Below are 15760 nucleotides of genomic sequence, written 5' to 3' on the forward strand. Positions count from 1 at the left end.
AAAATAGATTCCCCTGGGCTAGAGAGTCACTGCCTTGGCAGGAACCCCTCATCAAAATGTCCTGCTTGGAAACACAAACTGTCCTAGGCATTGTCCTAAACAGTTGATTCTGGTTTCTTATGCCACATCTCTCCTCCTCAGAGAGGCAGAGACAATGCTCTCTGAACTACGCTTAGACAAGGCATAAACCACATTGTATGTATTTAGGTTCTTTATTATTTTACTGCAAAGCTGGATTATTCAAATCCAGCTTCTATATCACAAGGAGAGGCAGGATGAATGTTCTCACATTTTGTACAAAGTTTTCATCAAAAGCAATGGCATGCACATATTGAGGGTGGAATTTCATGAGAGCTGTGAATTACACAAGGAAATGAATGCTGCTTTTCAAGTGAGAAGAAACTCATGATGCTATCTGACCTAATGTTGCTGACACATGCCTTTTTACAGGCACTTGCTATATATTTTGTTGCTATCGGTTAGTGCCTTGCTAATGAAATACAGTTGGTAGATGCTTTGATCAGTTTATGATGTGCTTACTTATAATTAAAATCAGGCAAACTTTCTGATGGATGTTCTACATTGACTGCTCTTAAGGGCTGCTTCAAGACACTGATGAGCTTTCTGTCTTGTGGCAAAATGGTTAAGGCACTGTTGGTGTCCTGAAATTTATTATGTGTGGCAGATTTGCCCAGGTCTCTGCCAGGCACCAAGTGTAAGTTTCCATCAGTATAAAGGCTCAGTTTTTTACCTCTGCTATGGAGAAGCTGTGTTCCCCAGTTTTGGGGACCAGCTGAGATTTTGAAATAACTCTTGACAGTGAAACAAAAAGAAGGTTTTGGCTTGTCTTTCTCTTCCTAGAGGCATTGGAAGGGACAGCTTTATGAGAGAGTTTTCCTCATGCCAGTGTGGGTTTAGAGGCTGGAAAGAGTCATCCAGGAAATTACTGTATTTGTTACTGGCTGCAGTATTCATTTGTATTTAATGATATGCTGTTGAGCAGAAGGAACTGGACAAATCCAAGATGACTACAGACTGGGAGTTCCAGTTCTGTGCTTTCCTTGTATTCAAAATAGGTTTGAAAAAACTTCTTGCTTGGCCATGTGACAAGACATCATCCTCATTGCAGTGTTTTTCTTCATTTCTCTTCTAGTGCTTGCTCCTCAGAACCTGCAGCTACTGAACTCCACAGAGAACTCTCTGGCTGTCAGCTGGGATCCAATGATTGATGTAGATAATTACCTTGTTAGCTATTACCCAGTAGGGTATGAGACATTGGTGAAACAAGTCCACGTGCCCAAAGAGCAGCTCAGCTATGAAATTGTGGGTGTCTACCCTGGCACCATGTACAATGTCACGCTTCATCATGTGAAGAAGGGGATTGCCAGTGAGCCCAAGTATCTAGAAGCAAGTACAGGTAGGAGCAGGCAGCATTTTTCTTCCGAGTCAGAAGCCATAGATCTTTAAAGTTAGATTCAAACAGGTGGAGTGAATTGTTTGGCTTTGCAGGTTTGTAACATCCTCTCTGAGTGCTGGAGAGCACTTTCTCTTCCCAGCCTCAGTTGCAGTTTTCTGTCATTGTTCTTTTCTGGAGAATCTGTTCCCAGATACGTATCATTAGGACTGAATGTATTGCAAATTTCCTCTCTTTCACTTTATCTTGTCCAAATCCGACTTGCATTGACACACCTGAGTTCCAGGGAATCTGTAATGTTGCCTGCTGCAAGAAACAGGAATGGAAGCATGCACGATAAAGCCAGCATGTTATTAGAATAATGCACTGTTTGACTGGATGCAGAAGGGACTTTAAAGTAGGCAGGATGTCATTCCTAGGTACTAATTTGCCACATATGTCTGCATCAATGAGTTTTCCTCATAGTCTTTTCCCACGACTGAATGAGCCTGATGCTACTGAGGTTAGGAGGTTGAGTGTGGAAAGACTGCATATTTGAAGCAGGCTCTCGAGAGCTGAAATTTCAGTTTGTTAGCAGCTGATATTATGCTATCTGTCTGCACTTGGCAAAAACAGTGAAAAGTTTGGTCATTTTGACATTTTTCTTGCTTCTAGCACAACAGGTGGGCGCTGAGAGCCAGACAACTCTTGAGTTGGAGTGTTACCATGGATAAAATGAAGCTTGTTGAAATAATGGTTGTACTGTTCTTGCTTAACTCTTCAGTTTGGCTGACGAAAATGTCTTGGGTCTCAGAGCAGGTGACTGGGCAGGGAGGAGGACTGTTTAGCAACTTCCTATCTTACATTTACCTTTTCATGCTGATGCTGCTTCCTCACGGTCCTCTGCTGTCCTTCCCAGTCCTGTCTGCACTCAGTGCCATCTGGGTGACAGAGGAGATGGAGCACTCCCTAGAAGTGGAGTGGGAGAACCCACGAACAGATGTGGATTATTACAAGCTGAAGTTCAGATCCCTGGTGGGGATGGATGAGAAGCAGGTCATGGTGCCCAAAAGCAATGAACCTAAGAGCAGACACGTCATGACTGGTGAGTACTTGTGGGTATTCCAAACTGGGCAAGGGCAGGGAGAAGTGGCAGGAGCAATTGATGGTCAGACCATAGTCCTGAGAGGATTCTTCTCTCATGTGTGGATCTCCAGTTTTCCTTCACCTACCTTGTGCCTGCTGTAGGCCAGGGTGAGATCTATTGGGGTTCCCCTATCCCATAATGGTGGATGTCTCCACAGGGAGAAAGCTTCTATAGCCTGTGGATAGCAAGTTACAAGGTATATTTATTCAGCTTTAATTCTGTTCTTGTTAGGAATGAAGTATATTCTTCTGTTTCAGAGCTGGTAAGACTGATGTTTTGGAAATCCCCGCTTACTGTAGTCAATGTATGCCCTAAGGGCAAGCCTGGACCAAAAGTGTTATCAAGGCATTCTCAAGACAAAAGGAAGTTAGATGGAAATCTAAACTTTAAGTTCCTCTCTGCTACAAACCTAGAACTGGAGAGACTAAAAATAGCTTTCTTTAAGAAAAATTATGTCTTCCCTCATTGTTGGTGATGCTTCCTTTTGCTCTTTGTAGGCCTGAAACCTGGCACAGAGTACGAGGTCACTGTCATACCCATGAAAGACGATACAGAGGGAAAACCCTCCTCAGTGAGTGGTCGGACTGGTACGTGGAAAGTTCCTTTTATGATAGTGATGTTACTACAGGGTTTGGGGACAGATCTGTCAAGATCGCAGCACAAAAGGTGCACTTCATGTATGACCTGCAGCCAGGTCTGCTTATATCTTGTTTAAGCTTGTCTACACTGTATATTAAACGCTAAACCTAGCCCTAGCTCAGTCTTTTGCCTTGGTTTTAAACCTACAGTAACTTCACCCTTAACTTGACTAACGGCTCCAGCCAGACACAGGATAAGCATAGTAAGCTGGTCTCTGTATGTAATAACAACCCTCAAACGAGCTCAGAGCTATGTCCAGCAGTAACTCAAAGTTTGCTGGTTCATGACTTGCCTAACTAGATCATTGACAGGATGACCTTGGTTAAACCTATCACACATGATTTGTGGTCTGGATATGGCCCTTCTTTATGGATCTTCTGGGCAGCTGGTGGTGCTGATTTTTCTGATCTCTGAGCCCAGCAGCAATAAGGAAGAGGATAAGTTCTTCTTCCTTCCTGTATTGCCTGGCTCCACCATTATTTTTCTGGTCACCAGACAGAACAGAACAGTTGGACTGAGGTGCAGATTAGCACACCGTTGCCAGGCCTGCATTTCCACTGGGGACTATAGTCCCAGCCTGCTGTGTGGTCTGATACACCCATGGAGGTGAAGCTGTGCTTGTCCAGTGGGTTGCACAGCCTCACAGACCTGGCATTTCTGTAGTAGCCTGAGTCTTTGCCTCTTACGTGTGAAATGACTGAAGAGGCTTCCGCTACTTGCTGGCCCTTAGAAGTTGATGCTTTGGACTGCTTCATCTTGTAACGGAGCCCGAGTCAGATGTAGTAATCATCTCCACCATGAGGAGAGCACAGAAGCATCTTTAAGCTGACTTCTGCTCCGACTGTGTGCTCAGTACAACTCAGAAGGCCTGGCAGGTTCTATTGTTACTTGCCTTATTTTTCCTGTAACTGGCAGCCTAGCCATTCCAGACCTGAATATTAAAGCAGATCTGGAAACCCTGTTGGTTCATTAATGCTTCAAGCTCTTAAAAAAAAAAAAAAAAAAGGCAGCAGAATATTTTTGAGCTATTATATTGCAAAAGAGAACTTGGAAAAATTTTGAACTCTCATTCTACCTGCAAGATTCCGGAAACTCTGAAATTTAGCTCTCTTACAAAAGCATAGGCATGCTGCATCCAAAGACTGAAAAATCCCAAATCAGGCCTGACATTCCTGATGTAATGTAAATCCTCTTGTAAATTATTCCTTTAAAAGAAAATTGATTTAAAACAACAAAACCTACAACCTCCGTACTGCCATTGTAAGGCTGCTCTTCTGACCTGTGTAGATTCTGATTATTTGGAACACCCTTGCCTTGTCTGTGAAGAACAGCTTGAAAACACATGGGGGCTGCAGAACTTCTTAAAAAGGGGGGGGGGGGGGGGAAAAGATGCACAATGACTAATCTTGCTCATATTCTTATGTAACCCCTGGAATTTAGGAGCTGCAACTAAGACAAATACCAGCTATTGCAAGAGCTACCACTAAATTCTGATTCATCACCTAAAATAGCAGAAGCCTTGGGGGTGTCTGAGAGACAGGTCTGCAGGGTAGGCAGAAAGGGAGGAGCAACAAACGGCTGATACCATAGGCAGAGAAAGGATGGGGACTATACTTGGTGCTGTGAGGAGGGCAAGCAAGAAGGCAACGCTCAAGTTGGTACCCATGGAAGGTGAGGCAGGTAACCTGCAAGCTCTTCCTGCAGAAAAAGATGCAAGGTTTCATCTAAATGGTAGAACAGTCCTGCTTTCTCCCCACTCTGACCATGCTGGTTTCTCATGGATGCCTTTCTTTCTCGAGGGGCTGTAGGGGGGAACCTAGGTGACTGTGTTTTAACTGGCCGAAGCCACAAAGCAAAAATGAAGGAAATGTGCACATGTTATGACAGGTATTGTAGTGGTTTAATTCAGCTGAAGTTTCCTAATTCTGCACTCTGACGTGTTCTCTCAGGAGTTGATAGTCCAACCAATGTGGCAACTGACCGAGTGACAGAAGATACAGCCACTGTCTCGTGGAGTAAAGTTGAGGCTCCCATAGACAGGTACATGGTGAGATACACCTCAGCTGATGGGGATATTAAGGAGATAGAGGTGGGGAGTGAAAATGACATCATCACCTTACTGGATCTGAAGCCAGGCATGGAATATGTCATCCACATCTGGGCAGAGAAGGGACCCCAGCAGAGCAAGACGGCAAGCATCAGAGCTGTGACAGGTAAGTTGTAGCAGCAGCAGTGGAGGGAGCTGAGTTTGAATTTCAAACTCCTTCATCAATTTCACTTATTTTAGTAAAGCTTCTCCTGTTTTGCATAGGTTTTTAGTGAGGCAAAACAGTCATGTCATTCTTCCTAGTGTGGCTGAACAGGTCTCCAGCTCAACTTGAAGACTCTGTTTTGAGTCCTGTTGTGGGCAGACCCTATGGCAAGGCACCAGTTACTATTGGTACAGAGAACAATGAAACACAACCAAAACTAAAGCCTCATGACTGGAACATGTAATTTGTGCCTTGCTTTTAAAATGTCATAAACCACCTCCAAGCTTTTCTTTGGATGACTGTTGTGGCCTTTCCCAACAGGACAGGGGGCTCACACATTTTGCACAGGTAGTCATGACAGAGTGTTTGTTAAAAAGGAAAAACAAATTTATTTGGATCATGGCATAAATTAAGAATCACGTGGGGAATCAAATCTCCCAAATAGGACGTTTGGTCACTGTGCCTTGGTGACAGGGAGTCTCCATTGGAAGGGTGCTTGCAGCAGTGTCTGCAGCTAGATTAGGAAACTGCTTGAACCACTGTTTTGCCCAGTGCTTATAATCCAGCTAGCCATGGTCCAACATGGCTGTGTGTACAGGAGCAGTTTCTACTGACTATTTACAAATGTCTTATCTATGTGCAATCTGCACTTCTACAGCAGAAATTACCTAGGGGAGTGTTTGGGATGCTCCACTTGGGATGTTAACCACCAAACAAATTTAAGCGTGTAAATCGGACTAGACACAACGGGAGCTGCCTCAGGGAATTTGTAGGACTGTCTGAAGTTCTCTCAGTAAGGATCAGTCAAATGCTTAATTATGAAGATCAGTCAATCACCTGCTTTCAAGGTGGTGCATTGTCTCAAGCCAGCCCATGTTCTTACTGAATCAGGTGACTGGCTGGGAAGCTCCTGGACCACCCAGGGAGTTAAGGAGTTAAATGCACTGCATATGCATACAGGCACAGCTCATAGCCAGCTGCAGTGCAATTATAACTAAAGAGCAAACTTGATTTTCATATTACTTGATTTTCATATCACAAAAGAAAACGATTCACTTGATTTTTTTTTTTGCCACAGGTGAGCATCTGATACTGCTAATTAGCTGAGCTGTGATTATTCAAATGCATGTTCCCAGTGTGCACCACTCCAGGGTGACACAAATGAGCCTCAGCATCTTTCATTAAAATGAGAAGTAATGTATTTTCATCTCACAAAAGGGGTGAGATTAGTACACATGGGTGGAAAATCACAACTCTTACTGTAGCTAATGTGTGGTAAATCATAGTGCAGCTAAGCTGGTGTGTGGTAAATTACAGTGTGGCTGTTAGGTGGTTGTGCATTTGTACCCTGGAGTTTAGAGCCTGCAGCAGAATAAGCCAGAATAAGAAATGCTGCTCCAATAATTTGAGAGGCATCGGCAAGTCCTTCATTGCTCAGGCTGCTAAGATGTATTTAGCAGTTCAGTGAAGAAAAAAAACACCAAAAAACCAAACAAACATGCTCTGTGTAAAGGTTACATGCTGTTGGGCTGTCCTCAAAGGGCCATGTACCTGCAGGCTGTGTTGTGATAGTGACTTGAAGCTCATGAAATCTAGCCTCATGTTTCCATCTGTGAAAAGGGCAGGGGAATGGTTGTAATAACAGGAGGAGATTGAAAGTGGCTTTTTTCTAGTGGAAAATGTGAACATAGTCCTTACTAGTGCTATTGCCTGGTTCTTCACCTTCAAACCTTCTCTGAAAACATTGCCAGTCTAGTGTCCATGTAGTGGCCAGATGGCTGACAGAAGACATAGTCACAATCTCTTGGGGTGGGGTCTGGCATCTGAGAGACAGGTACTTGGTGAGATACAACACAACTGATGGGGACGCAAAGGGCGTGGAGGCGGGGAAGGGCAAGAGCATCACTGCTCTGACAGGACTGAAGCCAAGCAAAAAGTATGCCACTGGCCTCTGGGCAGAGAGGGGAGCCCAGCAGACATCAGAGCTGTGACAGGTAGGAAGTTTTGCTTTGGTAAGAAATAATCTTGTTCCAGGAGAGCTGCATTTCAGATGGAGATTCTGAGCAGGTGATTTGGATTTTGGGTTAATTCCCAGAGCAACCCAGGCAAGAGACTGTGATCTTCAGAAAGCAAAATACAGTAACACCATATTCTGCATGGGCTTTCCTCTCTGCCTGTGCAGGGTTGGCTGTGCTTTTGTCCCTCCCCAACAAAAAGCCTAGTTGTTGCAGCTGTAAGGAGGAGACCTAGACCCCAGCTGAAATACCTCAGAATTGGGCACCTCCCAGCTTTGTAGTTCAGGCCCATCCTTGATAAGAAATAAAGAATGAGAAGTGGAAGAAATTGGCAGGGCCCTTGAGGGGAAGGAGTAAGTGTAGCCTCATTGGGACAACCAGTGTTCTTCAATCCTAACTGTTCCTACAGAAATGAGCAGCCCAGCTCACCCTGTGCAGGAGCAGAGGGCTCACTGGCCCTGCCAAGGCTCGGCCACCTTGGCACTGACATGCAAGTGTGTTTACCAATGTGTCAAGAATGGCAGGACTTGCAAGCAGTTAGCACCTAGCACCAGCAAGCAGTTTTATCTACCTTGCCCTGTATCCAACAGTACAAAATGATTTGGCTCCACAAATGGTGATATCTAATAGGACTTGCTTAAGTGTCAGTTATTTACACTGCATGATTGTCCTGGCTTCAGCTGGGATAGAGTTAACTCTTCCTAGTAGCTGGTACGGTGCTGTGTTTTGAGTTCAGTATGCGAAGCATGTTGATAACACTGATGTTTTCAGTTGTTGCTCAGTAGTGTTTAGTGTAAAGTCAAGGATTTTTCAGCTTCTCATGCCCAGCCAGTGAGAAAGCTGGAGGGGCACAAGAAGTTGGCACAGGACACAGCCGGGGCACCTGACCCAAACTGGCCAGCAGGGTAGTCCATACCATGGGACGTCACATCCAGTATAGGAGCTGGGAAGTGGGGGTGGGGAATCGCCGCTCGGAGACGAGCTGGGTGTCGGTCGGCGGGTGGTGAGCAATTGCCCTGTGCATCATTTGTACATTCCAATCCTTTTATTATTGATGTTGTCATTTTATTAGTGTTATCATTATTAGTTTCTTCCTTTCTGTTCTATTAAACTGTTCTTATCTTTATCTCAACCCACCGGTTTTGCTTCTTTTCCTGATTTTCTCCCCCATCCCACTGGGTGGGGGGGGAGTGAGTGAGCGGCTGCGTGGTGCTTAGTTGCTGGCTGGGGTTAAACCACGACAATTATCAAAACACAGTTTATAGCGAAAGGTAAAACTTCTATTAGATTTACCAGTTTGCGCTGGAGTAAAAACCAAGCAAGCTTTTGGACACGCAAGCCCTTTTTAGGTCTTTGGGCATAGAGTCGTTTCCCAAAGCTCATCTGTTTTCCCAAATATATTTGATAGTCTAATAAAACATACTACCTCTGCCTATAAAACTTGTGTTGTCTGTGTCTTTAGACCATTGTGATTACCACAGCACTGTACTAAAACTTCTAATTATTATGACTTTTGATTACAGAAATTGACAGCCCAACTGAGCTGTTGACTGACCAGGTGACAGAGGATGCAATTACTGTTTCCTGGAACAAAGTCCAGGCTTCAATAGACAGATACAGAGTGAGCTACACCTCAGCTAGTGGGATCACAGAGGAGAGAGAGGTGGAGAAAGACAAGAATGTCACTACCTTAGCAGGACTGAAGCCAGGCATGGAGTACGTCATTTACATCTGGGCAGAAAAGGGAGAACAGCAGAGCAAGAGGGCCAGCACTGAGGCTGTGACAAGTAAGTGGGCAATAGATTTTAAGAGTGTAAGTTACAGCCCAGCTTTGCCTTAACACTCAATAAGTGCATCCCAAGACAGTTTCACAGCAGAGGGAGATTTCAGGCTTAACAGATCAAGTCTTCGGGTTAGTACATCTTGCTGTGAAACCTATTCAAGATCATCACAGAGAGATTCTAATTACCTGTATGTACTACAAATGGGCTGTGTTGTGAATACTAATATGGATTAGGAAGAATGAAGCCTTTGCATCAGTGTTGCTTGTGTATTTGTACAGTCTTGTTTTATTTTAATTGGTTAATTTGTTTATCCTTCATCATGGAATAGGGAAATGCACAGTTCCTTTTTGCAGATGAAGAAATTGAAGTGCAGAAAGAAACAGCATCCAGGATGCATTTTCTTGCTATAGGATGATTAATCGTGGTTCCTCAGTTGTTCACACAGGCAAAAAAGTCCTGGTAAGGCCAGTCCTGGTTAAGGCGGTGTAGTGATCTGCCCAGTGTGAGGGTTGCCAGTTTATGAGAACACTGTTAAAGCATAACATCTGAATCCATTGCAAGGAGTTGCAAGTGTTTACAAGACCCATGCTCTAGGTCAGAGACTTGCTGAAGAAGGATGAGTAAATGTGTACCTGGGTCATCCTGGTCTCTTAACAACAGAGCTTTGGTTGTTCTCTCACTTTCTGGATAGGTGACATGTATATGAGCTTCGGAGGCTTGTGACCATGAGAAAACAAGAAAGTAACAACACCTTGCTTTGCAAAGGTTCTCTTCTGTCCAGGTCAGGACTGGCTGTGCTGTTCCCTAGGAAAGCATCTGTAAGGATTAAAGACAGACCCCAGTTGAACCACCTCAGACCTTGACACCTCCCAGCTTTCTGGGTCCAAGCAATGTGTGATCAGAAATAGGACTTGAAAAAGGAAGAAACTGGCAAGGCCCTTGAGGGGAAGGAGTGTCACAGTACAGCCTGACTGTGACAGCCTGTGTTCTTTACTTTTAACTGTCCCTGCAGAAATTGACAGCCCAGCTCACCTGGTGACTGACCAAGTGACAGAGGACACTGCCATCATCTCCTGGGACAGGGTCCAGGCTCTCATAGATAGGTACATGGTGAACTACACCTCTGTTGATGATGACACAGAGGAGATGGAAGTGGGAAAGAATGAGACTACGATGACTCTGACAGGACTGAAACCTGGCATTGAATATGTCATCTTCCTCTGGGCAGAGAAAAGAACCCGGCAAAGCAAGAGGCTCAGCACTGAGGCAGTGACAGGTATTCCAGAGAATCTTTGTGCTTCTACATGACACTGTTGTGGAAGTCATCTCAATTTCTGTCCCATTTTCTTCTCACCTGTTGCAGAGCATATACTAGACATTGGTTTGTCTTTCTGGTCACCTGTGGTGTGGGGACATCCATGCTACAGGCACCTTCAAGGTTCAGATAGAGATGGTGCCAAGCCTAGAGAACTTTTAGGAACTAATGACTGTTTTGTTAGTTCAGAAACTATCAGCCTGGTGTGAGCTTCACAGCACTTTGGTAAAGTACTGTAGTCCTCACTTATCAGCTTTGCCTGCTCTTTTTGGTCTTCAGGTATGCTAAGCTTTGCAGGTGTGGCTGAGCTCTGCCTCATAGCATACACCACTGCTGTTGAATCCTGCCTAAACTTAGAATGGTTCAACTAGTGTCACTGGTAAGAATAGTATTTATCAATGAATCAAGACTTGGAAGGAAACACCCCTATTTTAACCATCTCCCAAAACATGAAAGGGTAGCAAATGGCTTGAGCTTGGATAAAGTCTCTTGACTATCAGTAATTCCTTTTGTATAATCAAGGTTTTTGCTTACCGAAGTTGGCTGCTTAGCTAGGCTGAAGACTGATTGGCAGGGTATGCTGCTAGCGCTTCCTGGGAATGAGGGAGAGATGGGACAGGACAGAGGTCTTGCTATCCTGATTAGTTTGGAGCCAGACGTGGTGTGCATTATTTGTATCTGGGCAGGGAAAAGAAGCAAGGAGAGCAAGAGGGCAGGCATACTCTCATGGGTGGCCTGTAGAAATCTTGGAGTGTGATTTTTGTAGCTATGGAAGGAGGAATGTAGTTTAACATTTAGGTGAATTAGCTATGATTATGTTCTCCCTTGGCCGCTTCTTTTACCGAAGACTGACTTCCTCAGTCATAATGTAGAGAAGCGTTACACCTTGTTCGTACCTCACAGCTCAAAAAGAGATATTTGTGGGAGAGGCTGATAAAGGGGAGCAGGGTGTTGGTGCTGCCTCAGTCTCTCACATCTTTTTCTTTGCCTCACTGTATCCGTGTCAGCCAGGACTCCAGGGCCATATGTGCTCCCAAATAACTGGTCTAATGGACCTTTCTTAAGGTTCATAAGAATTTAGGTTTGACATAGCCTCAAATTTCAGTTGCACCTTCTTCTGCACAATCATTCTTCCCTGTATCTCTACTTGATATTTTAGTCCTGAGGCCTCAGTCTGAAGATGGCTGTGCCTCAGTGCCTTACCTTATCTTACTCCAGTTCTACATTGTCAACAGCACTTCTGTATCCATTGGCCTTGCTAATGTACTTTTTCCTAGTTTATGAATCAAGCTGGTGTGAGATGAGCAGCTGAAGCTTAGATTTAGGGCAAGACGCCAGACAGCTCCCCAGTGCTTACAGAAGTTGAGGGCAGCTGGTGGGGACAAATGGAGATCTCTTGAGGCCAAAAGACTGAATCTATCTGGAACTAGAAATGCAAGGAGAGTTTCAGCAAATTGAAAAGTTTTTTTCAACTGGAATGAAATGGAGACACCTGGAAGTTTCACATGAAGTGAAAATGCTGGGAGAGGGAATGCATTTAGCATTAGTAGGAATATTTTTGAAATATCTGCACAAAACCCCCCCACATACTTTTTGTGTGTGTGTGTGTCACATTTCCAAAAGTAATGACACTTCTGCTAAAAAAATACAACTTCTGAGGGGGAGGAAACAACCAAAACAACCCCCCAAACCCAAAACATTTTCTTACTCAAGGTGATGGCTGATTATTCCTTAGCATTAAACCTGGCTGTGGCAGGGAGCTGTTCTGCCGTCCGTGGTCCGCTGCACCCGTGGAAACTGCTGACTGGCCTTTTAAGAGCAGTGCTGTGAAACTGTAGACTCTAAGGCTGCCCTTCCCATCCCTTACTTCTCGTGATGGATTTGGTACCTTTTAGCTCCCTCTTCTGTCCAGCGGGAGGTATACATGTAGTGAGCTACTGTAAGTTTTCTGGGTTGTTTTACTTAAAATAAATTGTTTAGTGGTCTTGCAAATGACGCATGAATTCATTAGATAATGAACTAATGCTTAACTCACGACCCTAGCGAAAGGTGGTCTTCACTTATAGTGAATAGCCAGTGTTTTAAGCAACATGCTGCGTGAACTTTGGTGTTACTGTCCCTGTTATTCTCCTTGTATTTGGTGTTTTGATTTCTTCTTCTTTGCCTTTGTATCTATTTTAAGCGGTAACCCTATGCAGGAGTGCAGCGTTTCCTGGGAGAAACTACACTGCTCCACTCATTTATCTAAGATATAGCTTAGCCTTGTCTTTCTCCGTGGCCTTTTCGCAACTGTAATATTTCACTGATGCATTATACTGTTGTTATGCTTATCCTCATAGTGCTCTTCAAGGTCTGGGAAGTGTTGTTGCCTGGTTTACGGACAACGACATGCCCATAGTCCCCCAGGGAGGTTTGTGGAAGAGCAGGGAACCGAGATGAATTATTCAGTTACAGCTTGCTATAAACTCAGATGTATTTCAGGGTTGGAGCACTCTTCCCTGAAGGCCAATGCTGTCTACCAAGAACCTTCTCTCTGAAACTTGGAAAGCTGGACAAACCTTACTCCTTAAATTGTTTTCCTTAAGATGGTCCCAAAATACATAGAATATAGCAAGCACAGGATGAAAATTAGGGAGAGGCTGCTTCCATTGTTGTTACTTCCAACTGAGCTTCAGAAATGGCTTTTATCCTGAGGGAAGCACTGCAGCCCTATTGTGGGTATCTCGTAAGATGCTTCTTGACAACTGCTGTGAACTGGCATTGCTTAAAAATAATTCTGTTCTCCTCGTGCTGAACTTGAGTAGTCTGACTGCACAGGAAAAGTCTGGCTAAGCCTTTGATGTCAGTGAAGGAGCTGGAGTCCCATATATAGCACAGACTAAACTATAAAGCTGTGGGTTTCTTTGTATTCCTGCATTTACTAAAGAAGGCTGAAGCATGATAACAATAAAGCTTGTGAAGTCATTCTTCATCTGCAATAGGGAAACAAGGCGTAGGGGCTCTCAGCAGGCCACAGTAGGGCCATGTTCCAGGATTGAGGTGTAAAGGCCAAACCTGACCTATCCGTGAATGCTCCTCAGAGATGAGCCTGATGCAGATTTCTCAGGCAGATGTGTCAGGAGCTCCTGGGCCCTATACAGCTGAGCCAATTGCAGGGCTTCACAAAACATCCCAAACCAGATCTGTAGCAGACCTTGCCATGTTTGGTCTAGGCTTCTGCTGCTTGCAGGCTATGAAGGTCACTGGGCGACTTCTGTACTTCCCAGTTAACGGGATCAAGCATTGAAAGTTCAGCCCAAGCCCTGCACTGCAGTTGCATTTCATTTATGCAATGGGACTTGAATTTTCTTTTCCAATAGAGATTGATCCTCCCAAGAACCTCCGTGTATCAGATGTGACTCATTCTACTGGTGTGGTTACCTGGACTCCCCCTGCAGCACAGATTGACGGCTATGCTCTGACCTACCAGGGTCAAGATGGCACAAGCAAGGTACAGTGAATTCCTCTATCCTGCAGACCCCACTGAAATCACCCCTATGATTATGGGCAATGCCGGTCTGGTCTTGTGGGTATATGGACCACAGAAAAACAATTGTGAGAGGGAATCTATAGTATCCGCAGCCCAGGGAGGGAGAGCTTAAGGGAGGGAGTTGTGCTACTGTCATGGGTGGAAGCTGTGGAGGGACTTTGTGACAGTGGAATGCCTCTTCCCAACAGATCTCCAGGTGCAAAAACATGTTTGCTTCTTCACTTTTTTAACTTGTTATTACCTGTAAGGGCAGCACTCACCAGCAATAGGGTGTCCTAACAGTGCTTCTTGAGACCTTGCCCCAAATATTCCTTCTGAGGAGATGGACTCCATGTTTCAAGCATATACAGTGAATGTGCCTGTCTAAACTACACAAGAAAAGCCTGTAAATGCATATTGAGTATGAGGCACTGTGGTACAGAAAAGCTAGATGCTATTCAGAGTCATGTGGACCTTTGATCTGTTTTATTTGGCAGGAAGTACAGCTTGGTCCTAGTGAACAACGGTTTGTGCTGGAAGGACTGGAACAAGGAGTGAGGTATACCATCTTTGTGATGGCCTATAAGGGAGATCGCCAGAGCAGAAAGACAGACAGTACCTTCTCAACAGGTAGGAATTGGCCTTAGGTGTTGCACTTTTACCTGTGCTCTGCAGCTGTTGTGCTTTATGGTAGAGGTCAGAGATGGAGTTCATGTTCTACAGATGCACTGGGAAACTATGTGAACATAAGCAAACCATCTAGCAAATCAATGATATGTCTCCTGGCTGGGTGTCCATCCTAAGACACGCCATCTGGAGGCTTGGAAACACAGTGGGATAGTGTGAGGGGAGATTGCCTATGCTGGTCAGTGCTGCTGGCAAACTTTGCTAGCCAAGTGCAGGACAAAGCCTGAAGCCTGCTGGTGAGCTGCCAGTGGGCAGGAGAGATGATGATACGCTAGAGATCTTTCTGCACCATCCTAGTAATGGTAGGACACAGCTGTTTAAGTACTCTTGTGGCATTGGATAGCTGCCCAGGTTGTTTTCAGAGGTCAGGAAATGCACACCAGAATGGCAGCAAATCAAACAAAATCTCAAGCCAGCTTGCTGTGGAAGCCTCTTGTACTGTGCCAGTGCCCACAGGGGTTGCCAGTTGTGGACAAATTGTGAAATGCAGAGAAATTATTAAAGTCCCTGTTTACTGTCCCTCCCAACTTCACAAACAAGGGCTCCTCTTCCTGCTCTCACTGTGATGCAAAACTACAACTGTTGCAGCCTCTGGGGACCCAGCCCGTCCATGTGCCAGCTCCCAGGCAGTGGGGAAGGCTGCCAGCAGCAACCTGCTGATGCAACTGGGAACTGTGTGAGTGCACAGTGGGGGCCGCTGCTTTCTTTACTTCTCTTCCAGTACCATTGTCCTTAGGAGATTCTTAAGGGTGTGAAATGCCTCCTCCAGCTCTATGGCCTGCTTTTGCTGATGTGTAGTTTTGCTGCCTCTTTTCTCACAGTTAGCTTCCTCTACCCGTATCCTGCAGACTGCAGCCAGGTGCAGCAGAACGGAAATGCCTCCAGCGGCATGTACACCATTTACCTGAATGGGGATGGCAGCAGGCCAATGCAGGTGTACTGTGACATGACCACTGATGGAGGCGGGTGGATAGTGAGTGATTCTCTGCTTCTTTTTGTGTTTTTTTTTTTCGAATGTAA

General features: G+C 44.9%; 1 protein-coding gene across 12 annotated transcripts in view; it reads left to right on the forward strand.

Annotated features, from left to right (window-relative positions):
- TNN (tenascin N) overlaps positions 1 to 15760 on the forward strand; it is a 36533-nt gene that overhangs the window by 15618 nt on the left and 5155 nt on the right. For 8 of the 12 annotated variants that reach the window (XR_007507041.1, XM_049808547.1, XM_049808546.1 and 5 more), the window contains 9 exons: positions 1154 to 1417; positions 2313 to 2498; positions 3038 to 3127; positions 5129 to 5392; positions 8970 to 9233; positions 10243 to 10506; positions 13905 to 14035; positions 14551 to 14683; positions 15562 to 15713. Coding sequence is in view for 11 of the 12 variants with exons in the window: in XM_049808547.1 (XP_049664504.1) it covers positions 1154 to 1417; positions 2313 to 2498; positions 3038 to 3127; positions 5129 to 5392; positions 8970 to 9233; positions 10243 to 10506; positions 13905 to 14035; positions 14551 to 14683; positions 15562 to 15713 (1748 nt within the window). In the remaining variant the exon portion in view is untranslated. The remainder of the gene's footprint in view (positions 1 to 1153; positions 1418 to 2312; positions 2499 to 3037; positions 3128 to 5128; positions 5393 to 8969; positions 9234 to 10242; positions 10507 to 13904; positions 14036 to 14550; positions 14684 to 15561; positions 15714 to 15760) is intronic. The other 4 variants (XM_049808553.1, XM_049808554.1, XM_049808555.1 and 1 more) reach the window with 4 other exon arrangements.

Source organism: Accipiter gentilis, chromosome 8, assembly GCF_929443795.1.
Source record: "Accipiter gentilis chromosome 8, bAccGen1.1, whole genome shotgun sequence".
NCBI classification, from domain to species: domain Eukaryota; kingdom Metazoa; phylum Chordata; class Aves; order Accipitriformes; family Accipitridae; genus Astur; species Astur gentilis.